At 40.8% G+C, this 24,379-nt stretch overlaps 2 protein-coding genes across 2 annotated transcripts in view; one reads left to right on the forward strand and one right to left on the reverse strand.

Annotated features, from left to right (window-relative positions):
- Positions 1 to 2,298, reverse strand: part of LOC126416789 (ninein-like protein) — a 145,112-nt gene extending 142,814 nt beyond the window's left edge. The window contains exon 1 of the mRNA XM_050084656.1: positions 1,739 to 2,298. Coding sequence (XP_049940613.1) covers positions 1,739 to 2,012 — 274 coding nt within the window. The 5' untranslated portion in view covers positions 2,013 to 2,298. The remainder of the gene's footprint in view (positions 1 to 1,738) is intronic.
- Positions 2,299 to 2,307: 9 nt separating this feature from the next.
- LOC126416791 (cytochrome c oxidase assembly protein COX20, mitochondrial) overlaps positions 2,308 to 24,379 on the forward strand; it is a 56,739-nt gene continuing 34,667 nt past the window's right edge. The window contains exon 1 of the mRNA XM_050084659.1: positions 2,308 to 2,463. Coding sequence (XP_049940616.1) covers positions 2,434 to 2,463 — 30 coding nt within the window. The 5' untranslated portion in view covers positions 2,308 to 2,433. The remainder of the gene's footprint in view (positions 2,464 to 24,379) is intronic.

Genomic DNA, 24,379 nt, shown 5'->3' on the forward strand with positions numbered 1-24,379 from the left:
AATTTCCTGTAGTTTCTACATGCCTGGTCACTGCTCCAATTGGTAAATAATGAACAACATACATAATAATGATAATATGAATAACAATAACAACAATAGTAATTTGTGGGCTCTGATCATAACCTTACAGCAATACATAGGCCTAGCTTAATTTTGTATGGATGTATTAAGAAAGAGCTGCAATATTTGGAAACAGAAACTGGAAAATTCAGAAAATATGAGAAATACTGTAAATTCTTTGAGGCAGTAATCAACCACTAAGTTGGGAAGTGCAGAGAACAGTTCAGAGAAGAGACATAGAAGATAAAAAAGAATAAATTAAAATTTGGGCTAATATAATCCACCATCAGTGTTTGGCAGAATGAAATAAGAACCACAAAACAAACTGAACAGTTTCTTAATGTTTTTATTTACTCGCTAACTAGCTTCAGGCCATTATCAGGTGTGAACTATCACAACAACAGATGAAGTACATTTGAACAGAGATGAAATAAAAATTGGTGGACACTGAAAATTCTGAGAATGGTAGGTCATTCCATGCCAAGTGGTCTAGAGGTTTCCACATAAGCAACACATATTTTGATGAAATTTTGTTTGAATGATCACATATATTCCCAATGAACATTGGTAATGTTTCATGGTAATTAATTCAATACTTCTGGAGAAATAGCCATTTATTTGACCCCCATGACACAAACCAACAGTGGGCCTGTGAGTTTTCGACACATTTGAGGCATAACATTGATTTAATTAACAGTAAAATCTGTTTTTAAAAGATAACCATGTAATTTAATAATATTAAGGCCATATGGACAAGCAATGTGACATTCAGGTTTAGAATAATATTTAGAAAGATAATTCGGCTTCAGAAAAGTTAAAGAAAAAGATCTGGGAAGCAGGTCTGATTTTGGATAAAACTGATGGGGGAAGAAATTAAGAAAGAATACCATAAAATGCTTTCTCAAAGTTTTGAATTTAACAAAAACCTTTAACAGGTGGAATAAGGTGGTTGAAAGTGTGAAGAGAGTGCAGATAAAATAGGGACAGATAAGTTATTACTCCAAGACCAAGCTAAACTTTATATATCATACTCAGTATTGTGCATAAATGGAAAACAATGAATGATAAGATAGTGCTAAAATGGTGTGAGGCAGGACTGACACCATTAGCCGACTGCATGACATTGCCTTGAATAGCTTTATCACCAGAATGTCTATGCTCTTTCCTCCAAGCTTCACACTCTCCAATTGTTCAAAAGCTTCTTACTACTTGTAGTGTGACTTGAACCAGTTAATTAAAAACATTTGGATATAGTTAGCAATGTTTTCTTAGGCCCTGCTTGATTCTTACTTTAAGTCACTTTAGCTGCTTATGACAAATAATAGGAGGAGAAGCAACAACTGATATATTATGACATGCAAAGCAATGGATAAAGAGAAAAACCATGCATTTCAGTTTAAGATGAGTTAATGGACAATTTATTAAGAACCTAGACAACTTTATCATATATTAGTTTTTCGTAGCCAAATAAAGCTATGATTATACTAAGCAGAAAAAATAAATCTCATTTTCCATATTCATAGCCATGATATTTCATAGAGTAAAAGGGAGGCTGACATATACAGGAGGCATTTGTTAATTACTCTTGTTAAAAGGAATCTTACATTCTAGTACACAAATTCTCTACAATCTTCTGAAACATGCACATTAGTAAAAAGAAAGGAGTGTTAATAATTACCGGGGGATCCTCTACCCCCAGAGTCCCATTTCTTTTGTCCTTCTCTTAACATTGTTAAGAGACCGTCTTTAAACTCAGTGAACGTCACTCTCCTGGAGGACTTATCATTTCCCAAAAGGTAATCCATCAGTTCCAGACCTTGTTCCTCAAGCTGCAACTTGGAGCAGAGTTGTTCAAGGCTTTTTCTGTCAAGGCTCCCTGTGTTTTGTTCATCACAGCTTTCAAACACTGCAAGTAATTGCTGTTCGTATGGATCGAGCGATCGGCCCTCCATGGCATGGCACAGACTGTTATATTCACAACGAAGGCATCACACATGAAAAAAGGATTAAGCCCGTATATTGTCTTAACCTAAAAGTCACGTATCTCCTGCGACATTTTTCTCGGAAAGTCGGAAGTTTGAAAATGTAACGAACCAAACTTTTAGCGAGAGCAGTTTAAAACTTTATACTGGTCACAAAAGAAATAGATCTAAAAATATATGAATTCATAAACATTTAACAACTTTAATCAACTCTTCCTGTCAAACACCCATTCCCGTTATTTGAAGTACGCAACACAGATTGCGCTGCTTGCGAAGTGAACAAAAGACAAACAACGTGCGATGTTTGTTTATAACAATATGAGGAGCGGGTGATAGTGAACAATTGCAGATAGAAATATGGAATAACTGTCGGCAGAAAAATTACAAAGCCATGTCAGATCCAGAAGATGAGTTTAAACAGGTAAAAACCAGCAAATATAATCAACCGTGGTACTATTCGCAAAAATGTTAAATTACGTTATTTAGTTCATCGTAATTTCCTAAAGCCGAAAGCGCGTACCCATCGTAACGAAAAGTAGCATAGAGCTTTGTTAGACCAAATAACGAACACTGCCCGTCCCAAAGACAAATTCAATTCAGTTCAATGTTTATTTCTTTACTGCATTAAGCAAGATTGTTGTTCCTTGGATTTTAACGTATACTTATCATGTGGTAGTGCTTGCTGTTGAAATGAAATAAGTGTGAGGTCTGAATTCTCACGTAGCTCTTCTTTGTAAGGCATTTATCCAAAAGCCTCACAAGACACTGCTTCATATAACTAGGAGTCCATTGTCCAATTGCTTCAAAGCTGAACATGTTCCATTTCATCCGGTAGCCAAGAAGTATTTAGATGAAGCTGAGAGATGACAGGCCCATATTGAAGTTTGGAGTTTACGTTGTTCACTATATCGTGTAAAACATAATACGATTGGTAAACTATACCTGGATGTTTTTCACTGAGAAGTGGGATAGCTCATTTACTGAATTACGTCTATACAGATTTTATGCAAACCTCTGTGAAGTGCGTGGCACAGAATGATTCACATTTTTTTCTCATTCCATTTGCACATGGAGTGCAGGAAGAGTGGTTTCTTAAATGTGCCTGTGCATGCATTAATTATTCTCATCTTGTCTTCACTGTCCTTACAGGTGTAATATATAGAGGACTAGTATATCTTAGGTTCCTCACATAATTTTTATTTTTGAAGCTTTATAAGTGGGTAAACATTCAGAGGATGATTGATGGCTGTCTGCAAGCATCTCCCATTTCAGATTAATTAGCATTTCTGCAATGATTTCCCGTGAGTCAAACATAACTGTAACCACTTGTGCTTTCATTTTTTCTACCTGTTTAATATAACCTGCTATTCTATTGTGGTGCAATTGAAAAATATTCTTCAGTCAGTTGCAGTCTCCTTTGTAGACTGATTTCACTTTCCCAGTATCTTATCAATGAGTGTGGTATTCAGCAGAAGGACTCAATCATAAATTAAATGCCCACCCTCTATAGTGAGTCTTGGCCAGATTATCTCACATGCAGCTTCAATTTCTATTTCAGTGGATATGAGTTGCTTCTCTGTTGCGACAAATACACCACCTGCATTTCCCATTAGCGTAACTTTTTGATATATACTTAGGTTTATCCCAAAAATCTCATTGCTATCAATTTGGATTTTAGCCAATTTTCAGTGGCTAGCATTATGTGATGTCTGTTGCTTTTCAAGAGCGCTTTGGCAGTTGATCACCACAATTTTCATAGTCTCATCTGTGGGAAGTAGTAAGTCTTTTGGTCTTACACTGATTACGCAGATACCTATTTAGACCCAACAATGTAAATAGTTACGTAGTTACTCTGTTTATGCCAGGGTGGCTGCTGGCTCCTCTCCTCCCTCTCCATCCCCCCTTCCCAGGCAGGGGCTGAGAGATGGTTCACACCAAATACCACTAGCTATAATTTGACATGGATCCCAAATGGTGTTATTGCTTGTAAATTATTTGCGAATAATATTTCCATATGTGGGTGCTCACACAGATTGAATGCTCGGCACTGTGCATAAACAAAGAACCTATGAGCTTGTCACACCATGAGGAGCTGCAGCCAGATGAGACAGCAGCAGCTCACAAGTGTGGTGCAAAAACTGGTTATGGGACTGTGTAGATATCTGGAACCAAGCTGATCTCCTCATGATAGCATCTGTAATGATCAAACAAAGTTCTTGCTCAATCATGTGTGTGGTACATATAACCCAGCTGGAACCGCACAAAAGCTCAAAAACTGAACCGCACATATTCTGCTTGCTTCGAGGGACCCATGGCTAAGACCTTTCATGATATTAAATGCTTCAAGGGACCTCGATTTTAAGTGCTTTCAGTCCAATAACAATATTAATTTACAAACAAACATGAAGCCCACTGTTTTACTCCCAGATTGGTGTCCCACATCAATCCAGCTGTATTGAATAAATATCAGACATTGTGAAACTCCATGCAAATTAACTTTTTTGCTGAGAACTTTATCCTAGTGTGTACATTCCATCCCTCCAACTACTGTTACATGGTTCAGGAAGGAGCAAAATGTAGCAAAATTGTCCCCACATCCACAAATAAGGATTCCTGAAATGGCTTCCTTATTGTGGACATAATGGTGTTGAAGATTAGAGCTCAGTGATGGTGACATCTTAGATGCTTTATTCAGGGACACTGTTCTGATACTCAAACTAATATGATTGTGAGACCAGAGTTTCTCCTGGTGTATACAATGTTCAAATAACATGGTATGATCGATCTCCCCTAACTTGGTACTTGAAATGTTTCTAACTAGCAAAGATTATTCAAATATGTTGACATGTCATGCAAATCCATGTTGGCAGAGCTACCCTAGAATGCCTCCAAGTAGTGTCATGAGTATTACCGAGGCTGGTAAATACATCTACGAGGTGTTACTTGTGTATAACTGCCTCTGGCTCTTCCACCTATCATACCATGACATTTACTCCACCCTTAGTATAAGAATATCTCCTAAACCCACACTGGAAGCAATTAAGCAAGAACATAGAGAAGATGATAGTTCACTATCTCCATTGAGATTCTCATGCACAGCTTGACTCAGGGTATTACCCTGTTTCCCAGATTCAGTTTAAGGGGACTGGTGCATGAATACCAGGGGAAATCTTGAAAAAATTGTGTTTTCTAAACAGTGTTAACTTGAAGAATAAGATTTGTAAGCCCATATAATGCTTACCATTTTTTAAGACATCTTTGGGGAACATTTTTATGTATGAACCACAGCTTTAGCTCTCACACTTCTTATTAATTGTATTTTTTTGTTGAAAGTGAAATAAACAACACTAATTATTTATGTACATCGTAGGTACACATTACTCAAAATATAAAAAAAAAGTAGAGGGTTTATTTTGTTCTGTAAGTTCTTTACACTATTATCTTTTAAGCAGACTATGGAAAAGATAGTGCTGTCATAAATTGTTGTACAAAAAATTTTAAGTAAGATTATCAAAAATTTTGGAAGTGAATTCAGGGTTTTTCTTCAAAAATGCATTTTATTTTCGAAGTTAAGTCACAAACATAGTCTACTTTTTAGTTATGTATATTTTAAGACAGTATACAAAATTTTAGCTCTCTCTCTTTAATAGTTTTTAGCCAAAGTGTACCAGAACATGAAACAATTTAACTTTCGGTAAATTCAAGTTAAAGTTGAAACTTGCTTTTTCTATTAAACATGCATGGTACTAATGCATCTCAGGTCCATATTCATCTTTTTTCCTGTGTTGTTCTTCCTCGCTACTCTTGTTCACACTTCTTTTTCTTATTCTTGCTTCTTTGGTGGCTACCAGCACTGAATTTTTTTGCTTTGAAGAGTCTTGTATGGCCAATGGCTATTAGAGCTCTATTTAGTCCACCAGGTGCTCCCCTCAGTTCCATAACATTAAGCCTTGGCACTTCAGCATCATTGAAACATAGAACAGCATCTAGCAACCTATTTTCAAAGTATTTAATCATACTGGAAAGGTTTTTGGTATCTGTTCCCATGTACAGTCGTTGAAACTTTCATTTGGATTTTGAGTCCTACCATTTAAACATTTGTCTAATAATCCTGTGACACTAAGATCCCTATGTATAGGTTTTATAACTTCCATTTTAGCAAATGGCAAAGACTGTTTATGATTGTAGGTCCAACCTTGGGTGATAGCCCTCTGGTAGCCACACCATGAATCACTCAATGCCAGTTGGGCAGAGTGCATGACATGGGTTGTCATCTGTAGAGGATTTATGAAAGAAGGTAGCCTATACTGCCTTTTCATTCCCTCAACGTCATTTTTATGTTGTCTTATGGCTTGTCCATAATAACACTACAACCTGTCTATTTCTTTGTCTGTAAGCTGACCATGTCCACTAATGTACTTACCATTAGCTAATTTCTTTCCCTTTAAATTCCTCTTCAAATTCTTCAGTCTTGTACCTAACCTTTTCTGGACATGTCCAACACATTGCAGTTTTTTCAATTTTTGTGTCAGCATAAGGTTTGGATTCACAAACTTTTTGGTACCCTTTTGAGTCTCCTTCTTCTAGTTAAGATGTATACATCATACCATATTTCTCCACTGACCTTTGAAATATCTTCACAACACCTCCATATTCCAGCCCTCCACTACAACCACTAAAATTAATCAAACATTTATGATTTTCAGTTCCACTAGGGCAGTCATGACAGTACTTGGTAATACATTTCACATCAATGACTTTACCATTGTCCAAGGAGGTAGCTGTCACTACACCATTAAGTGAACTACGGCCTCTTCATTGCCAGGATGCATCCAGGTTGCAGACATACATGTATTGCTGTCATTCATGACTACACTTTCCTGAACAGCATTTTTCATACTATTATTTGCTACTTCTTCTAAAGTCTGTAGAATAATTTAATTGTAACTGTAAAACTGTGTAGGGGGAGTTAAGTCCTTAAGAGTAGAGAAAATTTGTGCACTTTTATACCCTTTGCCTGTACAGATCATAGCATAAGCTAGTTTAATATTTGTGTTATACACTCTCTGTTTAGTTATGCCACAAGTATAACCATAGTCGCTTAAATTACAAACAATTCTTAATTTTGATGCACAACCTCTTCTAACACATATCTACTCAACTACCCTCACACCACTATTGCCACATTCCTTACTCTGCAGAGCTTTATTTATTAGTTCAGATAGAGCAGAGAGTTCAACAATAATACAATCTTAATCAATCGTTGGCATCTCTATATTATCAACATTTAATACTCTCAAGTACATTGTCCAAATATTTCAGTTTTAGCTTCAAAGCACTTGGAGCAGTTGAAGCGGATTCAAGTGTTGTATCATGTTGTATTTCAGTATCAGCAGAGTTAATCCGTCTGGTGAACTGATTTCTATAAAATTTACTTTATGTAACACTGAACTTCTTAATTCTTCCCATTGCTTTCAAGTGTAAGAAACTCACGCACATAATTTCTTCACTGAAAACAAAATATTAGCACAGAAACAACAGCAAACAATGACTAAACGAAAGATAAGCAACTGTAAAGCTTTCACAGGTTATTTTAATAGCGCTGACTTTGTGCCAGGGGGACTTCGTGGTGCGTGCAGCCACTTTTAAATTGCTCTAATTTTGGTACTTTCTGTGGTCCATTTTCTTGGAAGTAAACTTTTTCTGATTCAGAAAACTAAAGAGAAATTTTTAAGACAAAAATTAAAAAATCGATTTTTTTACAGTTATTCACGTACAAGTCCCCTTAACAGAGCAATGAGAATTTGTTTTGGTGTCACTTTGAAGTGCCACAATGTAGTGTATTGGATTTCGCCGTGACCATTTTCTGTATTACAACATGCAGGTACTGGTAGACTCAGCTCTCAGATGGAAAAATGGGTGAAGTAAAGCTCTTCGTTACGAGAACAAAAAACCTAACAAACCCTCTGAGCTCTGTGCTGCTGGAAGATTGGATCCTTGCTTGCTGAGCAACAATTTTGAAAACTTTCTTTTGGGCATTTGTTTGAATCAGTGACTTGCATTGCGCTGTCACCAGTAGCTGGTGAGCTAAAAGTAGATGTAGACAGAAGGCTGCCTTACTTGAAAAATCGTAATACAACTGATATATGGCAGGTGGCTGCTAATGACAGATGTTGAGATTGGAGTTTTATTATTATTAATTATTGTTATTAATACTTTGTCCGGTGCTCATGATGTGGTTGGCTAAGCCAAGACCCCTATTCTTTGAGACACAGTCCATTTCATAGTGCATAGTCACTGACTTAACATTTTTTCATCACAGCATATGGCATTCGCGAGTGACTTTAATCTGTAGTACCTTCCACTCGTCAACTTAAGACTGGGCGTCCACAACTCCACTACCAGTAGGGTGTCTCGTATTTTTCAAGTTTGATTTTTTTTCTGTGTACTGCTCATCAGTTGGGTTAAGCTGCACAAAAAATTTCTTGTGTGTAATTTGGGATTAGTAGGAAAAGAGAAAAGAGTGCCTTTAGTCCCTCCATAAAAAAGGAAGAAAAATGCATAGAAATTGTATTTCTTTTTTATCTAAAATATGTTGTTCATATGTAGCTAATTGGCCAAACTTTACTAATTTCCACATGATTATCAATATTGTTTTATTAACTTTAATAATAAAATCTGTAAATAAATAGGAAAGTTTGTGTAGAATGTAAATACTTTAGAATTAAAGGAGACCACACACTGAAAGCAGAAGTTTTGAGTTGCCAATCGGCATACACAAAAGAAAGAAAACTTGCTAGCTTTTGGAGTTATCCATTGATGAGCTAGAGTAAAAAACTGGATACACACACACACACACACACACACACACACACACACACACACACACACACACCCTTACATGGTGCTGGCTAGACTGACAGTGCCATTGTTATTTGTTGGCAGGTGGATTGGTTGTGGCAGAGGGGGTGAGTGGAAGGATAGGGAGGCAGGGGTTCTCCCCCATTTTCAGTCCGTCCGATTTGATCTCCCCTCTGTTGAAGGCACTCCAGCCCATGGAGGACTCGTGATTCTTCTCCATGATACTCTCCATTATCACCCAATCCACTTAAACACTTCCTTCCAAGCTGTCGCTGTCCGTCTTTCCCTTTCTAGATATACCTTTTCTCTTTGTACTGTATACATTCCATCGTCCACACCAATGGCACGAGCTGATCTCCTTCATCTTCTTGGTCAGATTCCACCCCCCTATTTGCTGGTTGGGGACTTCAATGCCCACCACCCGCTTTGGGGATCTTCACATCCTTGTCCACGTGGCTCACTATTGCTAGACGTCTTCCACCAAGCGGATCTAGTTTGCCTTTTTTTTGTCTGCCTCCACGACAAATTTCTCTCACTTGGACCTTTCGGTCGGTACTGTTCCGCTAGCTCGGCGCTTCGAATGGTTCGCCCTTGATGATACACACTTGAGTGATCACTTTTCATGTGTCCTTAGACTGCAGCCTCAACTACCCTATATGCGCCCACGACGCTGGAAGTTTGCCCAAGCCGATTGGACACTTTTTTTGTCTCTAGCGACATTCGATGACCGTCGCTTTCCTAGCGTCGACGATGAGGTCACACATATTACAGACATTATTCTTACAGCTGCGGAACGTTCAATACCACGCACCTCCGAATTGCCCCGGCGCCTCCCAGTTCCTTGGTGGAATGAGGCATGCCGTGACGCAATACGTGAGCGGCGACATGCTCTTCGCGTTTTCCGCCACCATCCTACTTTGGCCAACTGTATCCGCTATAAGCAGTTCCATGCGCGATGCCGTCGCATCATCCACGATAGCAAGAAGGCAAGCTGGAAATTCTTTATTAGCTCATTTAACACCTTCACTCCCTCCTCGGAAGTTTGGAGTCGGATTGGACGGTTATCAGGCACGCCTAGTTTCTCCCCGGTCTCTGGGCTCACTGTCGCGCGTGATACGTTAGTGGACCCCGTCGCAATTTCTAACTCCTTGGGTAAACACTTTGCTGAGATTTCACGTTCTTCAAATAATCCGCCAGTGTTTCTCCCGAAGAAACGTGCAGCGGAAGTGCAACCTCTTGCTTTCTTCTCTCAAAATCGCGAAAGCTATAATACTGTTTTCTCCATGCGGGAACTCCAACATGCACTCTATTCTTCTCGCTCCTCCGCCCCAGGACCGGATGGTATCCACATCCAAATGTTGCTGCATTTATCAACCCATAGTCTGCGTTACCTTCTTCACATTTATAATCGAATTTGGACCGACAGTACTTTTCCCAGACGATGGCGGGAAGCTATCGTCGTTCCCGTTCTGAAATCTGGAAAGGACAAACATCTCCCCTCTAGCTATCGCCCCATTTCTCTCACGAGTAGTGTATGTAAGGTTTTGGAGTGTATGGTGAATTGCCGTTTAGCTTGGTGGCTGGAGTTCCGCAGTCTTTTAACACCTGCCCAATGCAGTTTCTGAAAGCATCGTTCTGCAGTTGACCATCTTGTTTCTCTCTCCACTTATATCATGAACAATTTTCTCCGGAAACGCCAAATAGTAGCAATATTTTTTTATCTGGAGAGAGCATATGATACCTGTTGGAGGACAATTATCCTCCGCACACTGTTCTCTTGGGGCTTTCGAGGTCGGCTGCCCATTTTTCTTCGCGAATTTATGGCAGAGTGCACATTTTGAGTGCGGGTGAACACTACTCTCTCCCTTAATTTCTCCCAAGAAAACGGGGTACCCCAGGGCTCCGTGCTAAGTGTTGTACTGTTTGCTATTGCCATAAATCCAATTATGGATTGTCTTCTTCCTGATGTCTCGGGCTCCCTCTTTGTGGACGATTTTGCGATTTACTACAGCTCTCAACAGACCAGCCTTCTTGAACGACGTCTTCAAGGATGTCTCAATCGCCTCTACTTTTGGAGCACCGAAACCGGCTTCCGTTTTTCTCCCAGTAAGACCGTTTGTGTTAATTTTTGGCGACGTACGGAGTTTCTTCCACCCTCCTTACATCTAGGACCTGTCAACCTTCCGTTTTCGGACGTCGCTAAATTCTTGGGTCTTATGTTTGACAGAAAACTGTGCTGGTCCTCCCACGTTTCCTATCTTTCGGCTCGCTGTCTGCGATCGCTCAATGCCCTCCGTGTCCTGAATGGTACCTCCTGGAGAGCGGACCGAGTGGTCCTTCTCCGGCTCTATCGCGCCTTAGTGTGCTCGAAATTGGACTCTGGAAGCATAGTTTACTCGTCTGCTCAGCCGTCTAGTCTTCGTCTTCCCGACTCTATCCACCACCGTGGATTACGTTTAATGTCTGGAGCTTTTTACGCCAGCCCTGTGGAAAGCCTTTATGCTGAGACTGCTGAACCTCTGCTGTCCGACGCCTCCTTTGATGTAGGGTATGCAGGCCGCCCCTCCTCCCTACTACCACCGGGAGTCCGCTTCCATCAACTGCTCCATTCTCTTTCCTTCCGCTTTCCTAAAACCTTCTTGACAACTTGGGGTACAGCACTGCCTTGGCTCCGTCCCCGGATCTGCCTGCTCCGTGACCTTTGTCAATTTCCCAAGGATGGTACCCCTTCACTTGTTTATCGTCGTGCATTTGCTGCTCTACGTGCACAAATGAAGGAAGCCACATTTATTTACACTGATGGCTCGAAAACATCGTTAGGTGTAGGGAGTGCATATATTATTGGCGACACCCCAAATCAATTTCGGCTTCCCGACCAGTGTTCGGTTTATACTGCGGAGCTTTACGCTGTTCTCCAGGCTGTCCACTACATCCGCCGCCATCAGCGGCTACAGTATGTTATCTGCTCAGATTCTCTCAGCTCTCTCCCCAGTCTCCAAGCTCTTTACCCTGTGCACCCTCTGGTCCACCGGATTCAGGACTGTCTGCGCTTGCTCCACCCGGGGGGCGTCTCGGTGGCGTTCCTCTGGCTCCCGGGACACGTTGGTATTGGTGGAAATGAGGCGGCCAATATTGCGGCCAAGGCTGCAGTCTCTCTTCTTTGGCCAGCTATTCAATCGATTCCCTTCGCCGATCTACAGAGCGTTTTATGTCGTCGTGTTGTTCTTTTATGGCACGCACATTGGCCGACACTTCCCCATAATAAATTGCGGGATGTGAAAGCTCTTCCTTGTGCTTGGACCTCTTCCTCCCGAACGCGTCATCGGGAGGAGGTAATTTTAACTAGTCTCCGGATAGGGCACTGTCTTTTTAGCCATCGACATCTTTTAAGCGGCGATCCTCCCCCACTCTGTCCCCACTGCTCTCAGCTGTAGACGGTAAGACACCTTTTAATTGAGTGCCCCTATTTTACTCCGTTACGCGCCCGTCTACAGCTGTCGCCTGATATATCGTCAATTTTAGCAGATTACACGCGCTCGGCCGATGGCGTTCTCGAGTTCATTAGTGCCAGTGAAATGACGTCAGTCATTTGAAGCTTTTTTTTTGGGGACAACCAACCCCTCTCTGTAGTGGATTTTTAAGCCTTCCTTCTGCTTTTAGTTTCTCCAATTTTTTGAGTTTCGTTCCCATTGCTGCTGGTTTCGATTTTCGGTTTTTACTGTTTCCTAAGTCACAGACCGGGCGCTAATGACCATAGCAGTTTTGCGCTCTTAAAAAAAAAAAAAAAAAAAAAAAAAAAAAAAAAAAAAAAAAAAAAAAAAAAAAAAAAAGAGGGGGAAACTGTTGGGCGGATGGTGTGGAGACAGTGGGTTATGTGAGATTGAGGCCAGGACAACTATGGGAGTGGAGGATGTGTTGTAACAACAACTCCCGTCTGCATAGTTCAGAGAATCAGATGGTGGTGGAAAGAATCCAAATGGCTCAGATTGTGAAGCAGCCATTGAAGCTGAGCATGTTCTCCTCAACTGCATGTTGTGCAACCATGTGGTCAAATGTGTACTTAACAGCACTTTGGCAGTGGCCATTCATCCTGCTGGACAGCTAGTTGGTAGTTGTACCAACACAAAATGCTGTGGAGTGTTTGCAGCATTGTTGCTATATGACATGAATGCTTTCGCAGATTGCCTGGCCTCTGACAGGGCAGGGTAAGCCTGTGATAGGATGACAGGTCTTGAACCATAATCTGCTACAGGGATATGATACATGTGGCAAGGGGTTAGGGGTGGGAGTGATTAGGCTGTTATGTAGATTGGATAGGTGACAACACACTACTTTAGGAGGGATGGGAAGCATCTTGGATAGAATGACCCTCATTTCAGGGCAGGATTGGAGATAATCAAAGGAAGGATATGGTTCAGTTGTCCCAGTTCTGTGTGATATTTGGTGATGGGGGCACTCCTTTGTAGCCAGTTCTTGGGAGCGTTGGGAGAACTGGGGTTTTGTGAAGATGTGGCATGGGAAATCTGTTTCTGGAGTTGGCGTGGGGAGTATTGCCTGCCTGTGAAGGCCTTTGTGAGGTGTACTGGTCAAGGAAGTTTTCTTCACTGCAAATACATTGTGATTAGGCTGTATAGGAGGGATGTTTTGGTGTGGAAGGGATGGCAGCTATTGAAATGCAAGTACTTTTGGTGGTTAGTAGGTATAATGTGGACAGAGATGTGGATGGAACCATTGGAGAGATGGAGGTCAATGCCAAGTAAGGTTGTGTGTTGGGTTGAGGAGGACCAAACGGAGCGGATGGGAGAAAAAGTGTTGAGGTTGTGAAGAACAAAGCTGTCAGAAACACTTCAGTAGCTGCATCACAAACTGAGCCTCGTGGGTCCTTCACTCCACCACCAGCCTCTCTAAACCGTGCAGATGGGAGTCATCCTACAACTCTCATAATTGTCCTGTCCTCAATCTCAGGTAACCCACCATCCCCACATGCTCTACCCAACGGTTTCCCCTTCCTCCGTCTTGACGCCCCCTCCCAGTTCATGTTGCCATGTCATCTTCAGTGTGTACCATTTCCCACCTGCCGTTGCGGTCATGCCAGCCCAAATACCTGTCACCCATCCCTCCCTCCCTCCCGCATTCCTAGCTGGTATACTGACTGTCTCCCTCTGAGCCATTAGGGATCCACTCCAGTCCCTCTCTCTAGCTCCCACCTCCCTCTCCCTCTGCCTACCCCACCTCACAATACCCCCACCACAACCAGGCCACCTGCCAAAAAATAGCATTGGCTCTGTCAGTCTAGCTGGCGCTTCATGTAGGGGCATAGGTGTGTGTGTGTGTGTGTGTGTGTGTGTGTGTGTGTGTGTGTGTGTGTGTGTGTGTGTGTGTGTGATATTTTGTGCCTGTTGTTGTTGTTGTGGTCTTCAGTCCTGAGACTGGTTTGATGCAGCTCTCCATGCTATTCTATCCTGTGCAAGCTTCTTCATCTCCCAGTACGTACTGCAGCCTACATCCTTCTGAATCTGCTTAGTGTATTCATCTCTTGATCTCCCTCTACGATTTTTACCCAGCACACTGCCCTCCGATACTAAATTGATGATCCCTTGATGCCTCAGAATGTGTCCTACCAACTGAGCCCTTCTTCTAGTCAAGTTGTACCACAGACTCCTCTTCTCCCCTGTCCTAGTCAGTACCTCCTCATTAGTTATGTGATCTACCCACCTAATCTTCGGCATTCTTCTGTAGCACCACATTTCAAAAGCTCCTATTCTCTTCTTGTCCAAACTGTTTATCGTCCATCGTTTCACTTCCATACATGGCTACACTCCATACGAATACTTTCAGAAATGTCTTCCTGACACTTAAATCTGTACTCGATGTTAACAAATTTCTCTTCTTGAGAAACACTTTCCTTGCCATTGCCAGTCTACATTTTATATCCTCCCTACTCCGACCATCATCAGTTATTTTGCTCCCCAAATAGCAAAACTCCTTTACTACTTTAAGTATCTCATTTCGTAATCTAATTCCCTCAGCATCACCAGACTTAATTGGACTACATTCCATTATCCTCGTTTTGCTTTTGTTGATGCTCATCTTATATCCTCCCTTCAAGACACTGTCCATTCCGTTCAACTGCTCTTCCAAGTCCTTTGCTGTCTCTGACAGAATTACAATGTCATCGGCGAACCTTAAAGTTTTTATTTCTTCTCCATGGATTTTAATACCTACTCTGAATTTTTCTTTTGTTTCCTTTACTGCTTGCTCAATGTACAGATTGAATAACATCGGGGAGAGGCTACAACCCTGTCTCACTCCCTTCCCAACCACTGCTTCCATTTCATATCCCTCGACTCTTATAACTGCCATCTGGTTTCTGTACAAATTGTAAATAGCCATTTGCTCCCTGTATTTTACCCCTGCCACCTTCAGAATTTGAAAGAGAGTATTCCAGTCAACAATGTCAAAAACTTTCTCCAAGTCTACAAATGCTAGAAACATAGGTTTGGCTTTTCTTAATCTAGCTTCTATGATAAGTCGTAGGGTCAGTATTGCCTCACATGTACCTATATTTCTATGGAATCCAAACTGATCTTCCCCAGTTTTTCCATTCGTCTGTAAAGAATTCGCGTTAGTATTTTGCAGCCGTGACTTATTAAACTGATAGTTTGGTAATTTTCACATCTGTCAACGCCTGCTTTCTTTGGGATTGGAATTATTATATTCTTCTTGAAGTCTGAGGGTATTTCACCTGTCTCATACATTTTGCTCACCAGATGGTAGAGTTTTGTTAGGACTGGCTCTCCCATTACAAGGAAGGCAACCGTGAAGAAGTGGGTAATGGAAGAAATACTTCACTGGATTAACGAAACAAGAAAAATCAAAAACCTCCAGGAAAAGACAGGAATACAGCAGTATAAGTTACTTATGAATGAAATAAATAGAAAATGTAGGGAAGCAAACACAAAATGGCTCAGGAGAAATGTAAAGAAATCAAAAAGAAGTGATCATCAGAGGACTGTTTCAGCATATAGAAAAGTCAAAAGAATCTTTGCTAAAATTAAGAGCAAAAGATGTCAACATTAAGAATGCAAGAGGAATTCCACTGTTAAATGCAAAGGAGATAGTGGACAGGTGGAAAGAGTACACTGGAGGTAACTGTGAGGGAGAGGAAATGTCTGATGACATTATAGAAAAATAAATTGGAGTCAGTGTGGAAGACATATGGGAGATCCATCTTTTTTTATCTAAACCGTTGATGGTCCATGTTTCACTTCCATACATGGCTACACTCTAGACATATCCTTATAGAAAAGATTTCCTAGCACTTCAATCTATATTCAGTGTTAACAGATTTCTCTTCTTCATAAATGCTTTTCTTGCCATTGCCAGTCTACATTTTATATCCTCTCTACTTCGGCCATCATGTTATTTTTCTGCCCAAATAGCAAAGCTCATATACTACTTTAAGAGTCTCGTTTCCTAATCTGAATCCCTTAGCATCACTTAATTTAATTAGGCTACGTTCCATTATCCTTGTTTTGCTTTTGTTGATGTTCATCTTATATCCTCCTTTCAAAACATTGTCCATTCCATTCAGCTGCTCTTCCAAGTCCTTTGCTGTCTTTGACAGAATTACAATGTCATCCGCAAACTTCAGAGTTTTTATTTCTTCTCCCTGAACTTTAATTTCTACTCCAAATTTTTCTTTGGTTTCCTCTACTGCTTGTTCCATGTACAGATTGAATAACATCAGGTGTAGGCTAATACTCTGACTCACTCCCTTCTCAACCACTGCTTCCCTTTCAAGCCCCAAAACTCTTGTTACTGCCATCTGGTTTCTGTACAAGTTGTAAATAGCCTTTCGCTGCTACCTTCAGAATTTCAAAGGGAGTTTTCCAGTCAACATTGTCAAAAGCTTTCTCTAAGTCTACAAACACTATAAATGTAGGTTTGTCTTTTTTAAACTATCTTCTAAGATAAGTCACAGGGTCAGTATTGCCTTGTGTGTTCCTACATTTCTCTGGAATCCAAACTGATCTTCCCCGAGATCCGCTTCCATCAGTTTTCTTCTGTAAAAAAATTGTGTTAGTATCTTGCAACCATGACTTATTGAACTAATAGTTGGGTAATTTTCACACTGGTCAGCAACTGCTGTCTTTGGAGTTGGAATTACGAGGGGCGTTTGAAAAGTCCATGCAAAAATAAAAACTACTTACATGTTTGAGGTAAACCTTTTTTACTTTTCAACATATTTGTCCAATGCTGTTCTAATTTGTTGATCCCTTCCGAATAATAGGAATTGTCCAAGTCTGCAAAATAGCTATTAGTTGCTACAATCACCTCCTCGTTTGGATAAAGTCTTCGTCCTGCTAGCCATTTCTTCAAGTTGGGGAACAAATAGCAGTTTTAGGGAGCCAAGTCTTGAGAATAGGGGGGGATGTGAAACGAGTTGGAAACCTATTTCCATTAATTTTGCGACCACAGCTGCTGAGGTGTGTGCTGGTGCATTGCCGTGATGGAAAAGGACTTTTCTGCGGTCCAATCACCGGCGTTTTTCTTGCAGCTCAGTTTTCAAATGGTCCAATAACGATGGATAATATGCACATGTAATAACTTTACCCTTTTCCAGATACTCGATGAGGATTATCCCTTGCAAATCCCAAAAGACAGTCACCATAACCTTTCCAGCTGAAGGAATGGTCTTCGTCTTTTTTGGTACAGATTCTCTCTTGGTAACCCATTGTTTAGATTGTTATTTGGTCTCAGGAGTATAGTAATGTATCCATGTTTCATCCACAGTGACGAAACAATGCTTAAAGACCTGCGGATTCTTCCTGAACAGCTGCAAACAATCCTTGCAACACTTCACACGATTCTGTTTTTGGCCAAGCGTGAGCTATCGTGGAACCCATCTTGCGGATAGCTTTCTCACATCCAAATGTTTATTCAAAATATTATGTACCCATTCATTCGAGATGCTCACAGCACTAGCAGTGTCACGCACCTTAACTCTTCTGTCATCCATCACCATATCATGGATTTTATCAATGATTTCTGGAGTTGTAACCTCCACAGGGCTCCAGAACGTTCAGCGACACTTGTGCCCATGTGGCCACTTTGAAAATTTTGAAACCTCTTATAAACTGTTCTAATTGAAGGTGCAGAGTCACCGTAATGTTTATCAAGCTTCTCTGTAGTCCCCTGAGGCGTTTTGCCTTTCATAAAGTAATGTTTAATCACCACACGAAATTTTTTTTGTGCATTTTTTGACAATCACTTGACTTCCTTGATTAACATGAATGTCAAACACAAAGAAATAGACCAATATGGCTGAAACCTGGTGTGCGTTCTTTCCAAAGATGCTAATAACTAAACATGACCTCGATACATGTCGGTGGTGCCGTCTCTCGGACTTTGCACAGACTTTTCAAACACCCCTCATACCACATTGTTCTTGAAGTCTGAGGGTATTTCACCTGTCTAATAAATCTTGCCCACCAGATGTAATGGTTTTGTCATGTTTGGCTATCCCAAGGCTATCAGCAGTTTTGCTAGAATGTTGTGTACTCCCAGGCCTTGTTTCAATTTAGGTCTTCCAGGGCTTTGTCAAATTCTTCTAACAGTATCATATCTCCCATCTCATCTTCGTCTTCAGCCACTGTCCTTTCTATAATATTGCTTTCAACTTCATCTTCCTTGTATAGTCCTTCTGTATACTTCTTCTTCCTTTCAGTTTTCCCTTCTTTGCTTAGGACTGGTGTACCGTCTGAGCTGTTGATATTCATACAACTGCATGTCTTTCCCCCAAAGACATCTTTAATTTTTCTGTAGGGAGTATCTATCTTTCCCCTAGTGAAATATGCTTCTAAATTGTAACATTTGTCCTCTAGCCCTTCCCACTTGGCAATTTTGCACTTCCTGTCTATCTCAGTTTTTAGAAGCTGATATCCCCTTTCACCTGTGTCATTAGCTGCATTTTTAAATTTTCTCCTCTCATCGATTAAATTCAATATCTCTTGTGTCATCCAAGGATTTCTACTAGGCCTTGTCGTACTTGATCCTCTGCTGCCTTGACTATTTCATCTTTTAAAGCTGCCCATTCATCTTCTGCAGTATTCCTTTTCCCTGTTCTAGTGAACTGTTGCCCGATACTCCCTCTGAAGCTCTCAGCAACCTCTGGTTCTTCAAATTATCCAGAGCTTATATCCTTTACTTCCTACCTTTTTTCCAATTTCTCCCATTTTAAACTACAGTTCATAATGAATAAACTGTGGTCAGAGTCCACATCTGCCTCTGGGAATGTCTTACAATTTAAAATCTGGTTCCTAAATCTCTGTCTAATCATTATATAACCAATCTGAAACCTTCCAGTGTCTCCAGGTCTCTTCCACATATACAACCTTCTTTTATGATTATTAAACCAAGTGTTAGCAATGATTAAGTTATGCTCTGTGCAAAACTCTACTGGGCAGCTTCCTCTTTTATTGCTTTTCCCCAGTCCATATTTACTTACTATTTTTCCTTCTCTTTCTTTTCCAACTATCGAATTCCAGTCCCCCATCACAACTAAATTTTCATCTCATTTAACTATCTGAATAATTTCCTTTATCTCAGCACACATTTCTTTAATATCTTCATCATCTGCGAAGCTAGTTGGCATGTAAACACTACTGTGCCAGGTGTGGGCTTCGTGTGTACGTGGCTACAATAATGCGTTCACTATGCTTTTCAGAGTAGCATACCCATATTCCTGTTTTTGTATACATTATTAAAGCCACTCCTGCATCACTCCTATTTGACTTTGTATTTGTAACCCTGTGTTCACCTGACTAGAAGTCCCGTTCCTCCTGCCACTGAACTTCACTAATTCCCACTATATCTAACTTCAACCTATCCATTTCCATATCATTTCCCTATTTAAATTTTCTAATCTACCTGCTTAATTAAGGGATCTAACATTCCACACTCTAATCATTTGTTTCTGATGATGACAATATCTTGAGTAGTTCCTGCCCGGAGATTCCAATTGGGGACTATTCTACCTCCGGACTATTTTGCCCAAGAGGAAGCCATCATCATTTAATCATACATTAGAGCTGCGTTAGATGGGTTGATCACGTAACTAATGAGGAGGTACTGAACAGAATTGGGAAGACAAGGCATTTGTGGCAGAACTTGATCAAAAGAAGGGGTCGGTTGACAGGACACTATTTGAGACATCAAGGGATCACCAATTTAGATGTGGTATTTGAGGGAAGTGTGGGGGGTAAAAATTATAGAGGGGAACCAAAGGATGAATACAGGAAGTAGGTCTAGAAAGATGTAGGTTGCAGTAGTTGTTTGGAGATGAAGAGGCTCACAGGATATAGTAGTGTGGAGAGCTACATCATACTAAACACCATAACAGCAGCAACATGGAGGATCCATAGGTGATCAGAGTTGAACAGAACTTTGGAAGTTGTGCAGTCAAATAAGGTGGAAGGCATAGGTAACATTCCTTCAGAATTTCTAAAATCAATGGGGGAAGTGGCAACTGAATTACTGTTCTAGCTGCTTTGTAGAATCTTTGAGTCTGGAGGTGTATCGTGAGACATTTGGTCAAACACCAAACACACAATTCTGAAGGTAGCAAGGGTAGAGAAGTGTGAAAAATATCCTATGATTATCTTAACATCTAATGCATCCAAATTTGTGACAAGAGTAATACACACAATAATGGGAAAAAAATTTAGGAGCTGTTAGATAATGAACAATTTGATTTTAGGAAAAGTAAAAGCACCAGAGAGGCAATCTTGGCATTTTGCTTGGTAATGGAAGCAAGGCTTAAGAAAAATCAATTTTTTTTTTTTTATCTAGACAGCTTTTGATAAAGTAAAATGGTGCAAGATGTTCGAATTCCCAGGGAAATAGATGTAAGCTATAGGAAAAGAAGGATAATATACAAGACATAATCCGGAACAAAGGAGGAAAATAAGAATGGAAGGCCAAGAATAAAGTGTGCATATTAGAAGGGGTATGACAGGAATGTTGTATTTTGGCCCTACTGCACAATCTGGACATTAAAGAAGCAGTGACAGAAATAAAAACAATTTCAGGAGTATGGATTGAAGTCCAGGTGGAAAGGACATCAGACAAGATTCACTGATGTCACTGCTGTCCTTAGTGAAAAAGAAGAGCAACTTCTTGAGTGGAATGAGCAGTCTAATGATCATACAATGTGGAAAATCCAGGATGGAATGTAACAATACCAGAGAAAGAAAGTTGAAACTCTCCATACGCACGCGCGTGTGCGCAAATGCAACTTGCACACACATCTGCAGTCTCAGAGATCTCAAACCAAACTGCGAGCAGCAGCACCAGCGCATGATGGGAGTGGCGACTGGGTGGGGGTAAGGAGGAGGTTGATGGGTGGCTAGGCTGTACGGAAGGGAATTCTTGGTATGGAATGGGCGGCAGCTGTCGAAGTGGAGATATTGCTGGTGGTTAGTAGGTTTGATATGGATGGAGGTACTTATGTACCCCCTCCGCACTTTCTCTCCTGCCCTCCGTCTAAACTGCAACACTTCACTGTTCGCCACTCCCACCATACTGTCCCTCCCCCTCCCTGCCCCCGCCTTCTCCCTACCCCCACCCAGTCGTCACTCCCATCATGCACTGGTGCTGCTGCTCACAATGTGGTTTCAGCTCTTTGAGACTGCAGACATGTGTGCAAGTTGCATATATCCTTAATGGCCGAAATCTATAATTGTGTGTCCAAGGGGACACACGAGAGGTATCACAATCAACAACCTGAAAATTTTTAAGAGCTCTTATATCCAAATATGGTGCTTTGGCATCAATGTTGATACGGATGGGCCCTCGCTTCTGCAGCTCATCTTTTCCTCAAAAATACTTTCGACAATGATTTCATATATAACTCGTGCCCATAAGATGGACTAAATACAAAATGTCTTTTTCCAGAAAGCTTTTCATCAAAAAGCACGTGCATACCTAAAAGTGTTTGAATTTGATGATAATATTTCAAAAACCAGTGCTTTAACATAGAACTGGTAACCCCATTCAACAAAATTTTCATAGATAAGTTTTTCCTACACTTTTACGTACTGGTAGTAAGTTGTTGTTGTTGTTGTGGTCTTCAGTCCTGAGACTGGTTTGAGCAGCTCTCCATGCTACTCTATCCTGTGCAAGCTTCTTTATCTCCCAGAAACTACTGCAACCTACATCCTTCTGAGTCTGCTTAGTGTATTCGTCTCTTGGTCTCCTTCTACGATTTTTACCCTCCACCCTGCCCTCCAATACTAAATTGGTGATCCCTTGATGCCTCAGAACATGTCCTACCAGCTGATCCCTTCTTCTAGTCAAGTTGTGCCACAAACACCTCTTCTCCCCAATCCTATTCAATGCCTCCTCATTAGTTATGTGATCTACCCATCTAATCTTCAGCATTCATCTGTAGCACAACATTTCAAAAGCTTCTATTCTTTTCTTGTCCAAACTATTTATCGCCCATGTTTCACTTCCATACATGGCTACACTCCATACAAATACTTTCAGAAACGACTTCCTGACACTTAAATCTATACTCGATGTTAACAAATTTCTCTTCTTCAGAAACGCTTTCCTTGCCATTGCCAGTCTGCCTACTTCGACCATCATCCTTTTTTTTCCTCCCCAAATAGCAAAACTCCTTTAGTACTTCAAGTGTCTCATTTCATAATCTAATTCCCTCAGCATCACCTGACTTAATTTGACTACATTCCATTATCCTCGTTTTGCTTTTGTTGATGTTCATCTTATATCCTACTTTCAACACACTATCCATTCCGTTCAACTGCTCTTCCAAGTCCTTTGCTGCCTCTGACAGAATTACAATGTCATCGGCGAACCTCAAAGTTTTTATTTCTTCTTGATGGATTTTAATACCTACTCTGAATTTTTCTTTTGTTTCCTTTACTGCTTGCTCAATATACATATTGAATAACATCAGGGATAGGCTACAACCCTGTCTCACTCCCTTCCCAACCACTGCTTCCCTTTCATGCCCCTTGACTCTTACAACTGCCATCTGGTTTCTGTACAAATTGTAAGTAGCCTTTCGCTCCCTGTATTTGACCCCTGCCACCTTCAGAAATTGAAAGAGAGTATTCCAGTCAGCATTGTCAAAAGCTTTCTCCAAGTCTACAAGTGCTAGAAACGTAGGTTTGCCTTTCCTTAATCTAGCTTCTAAGATAAGCCATTGGGTCAGTATTGCCTCACGTGTTCCAATATTTCTACGGAATCCAAACTGATCTTCCCCGAGGTCGGCTTCTACTAGTTTTTCCACTCGTCTGTAAAGAATTCGTGTTGGTATTTTGCAGCCGTGACTTATTAAACTGATAGTTTGGTAATTTTCGCATCTGTCAACACCTGCTTTCTTTGGGATTGGAATTATTATATTCTTCTTGAAGTCTGAGAGTATTTCGCCTGTCTCATATATCTTGCTCACCAGATGGTAGAATTTTGTCAGGACTGGCCCTCCCAAGGCTGTCAGTAGTTCTAGTGGAATGTTGTCTACTCCTGGGGCCTTGTTTCGACTCCTGTCTTTCAGTGCTCTGTCAAACTCTTCACACAGTATCATATCTCCCATTTCATCTTCATCTACATCCTTCCATTTCCATAATATTGTCCTCAAGTACATCGCCCTTGTATAGACTCTCTATATACTGCTTTCCTTTCTTTGCTTAGAACTGGGTTTCCATCTGAGCTCTTGCTATTCATACAAGAGCTTCTCTTTTCTCCGAAGGTCTCTTTAATTTTCCTGTAGGCAGTATCTGTCTTACCCCTGGTGAGATAAGCCTCTACATTCTTACATTTGTCCTCTAGCCATCCCCGCTTAGCCATTTTGCACTTCCTGTTGATCTCATTTTTGAGACGTTTGTATTCCTTTTTGCCTGCTTCATTTGCTGCATTTTTATATTTTATCCTTTCATCAATTAAGTTCAATATTTCTTCTGTTACCCATGGATTTCTAGTAGCCCTCATCCAAGCAACAACCAAAATAGGCATGAAATTATGAGCATTGAGTGAGAGTCAACTTTTATTTTCAAATACACATGTGGTTCATTGATAATATCTTCATGGTCTTGACTCAGGGCCAAGATGCTTTTCCTCATTGCTTCACAACCTCAATACTCTCCCATCCCCTTAATCTGGTCCTCCTCAACCCAGTGTGTGACCTTCCAAGACATTGACCTCCTCCTCTCTGATGGTTTTGTTCACACCTCTGTCCACATTAAACCTGCTAACCACCAACAGTGCCTGTATTTTGACAGCTGCCATCCCTTCCATACCAAAAAATCCCTCCCATACAGCCTTGCCAACTGGGGACAGTGTATCTGCAGTGACAAGAACACCCTTTCCCAGTCTGCTGAAGGCCTCACCAAGGCTTTCACAGACAGGCACTATGCCCTTGACCTAGTCCACAAACAAATTTCCTGCAA

The sequence above is a fragment of the Schistocerca serialis genome, chromosome 8 (genome assembly GCF_023864345.2).
Source record: "Schistocerca serialis cubense isolate TAMUIC-IGC-003099 chromosome 8, iqSchSeri2.2, whole genome shotgun sequence".
Lineage (NCBI taxonomy): Eukaryota > Metazoa > Arthropoda > Insecta > Orthoptera > Acrididae > Schistocerca > Schistocerca serialis.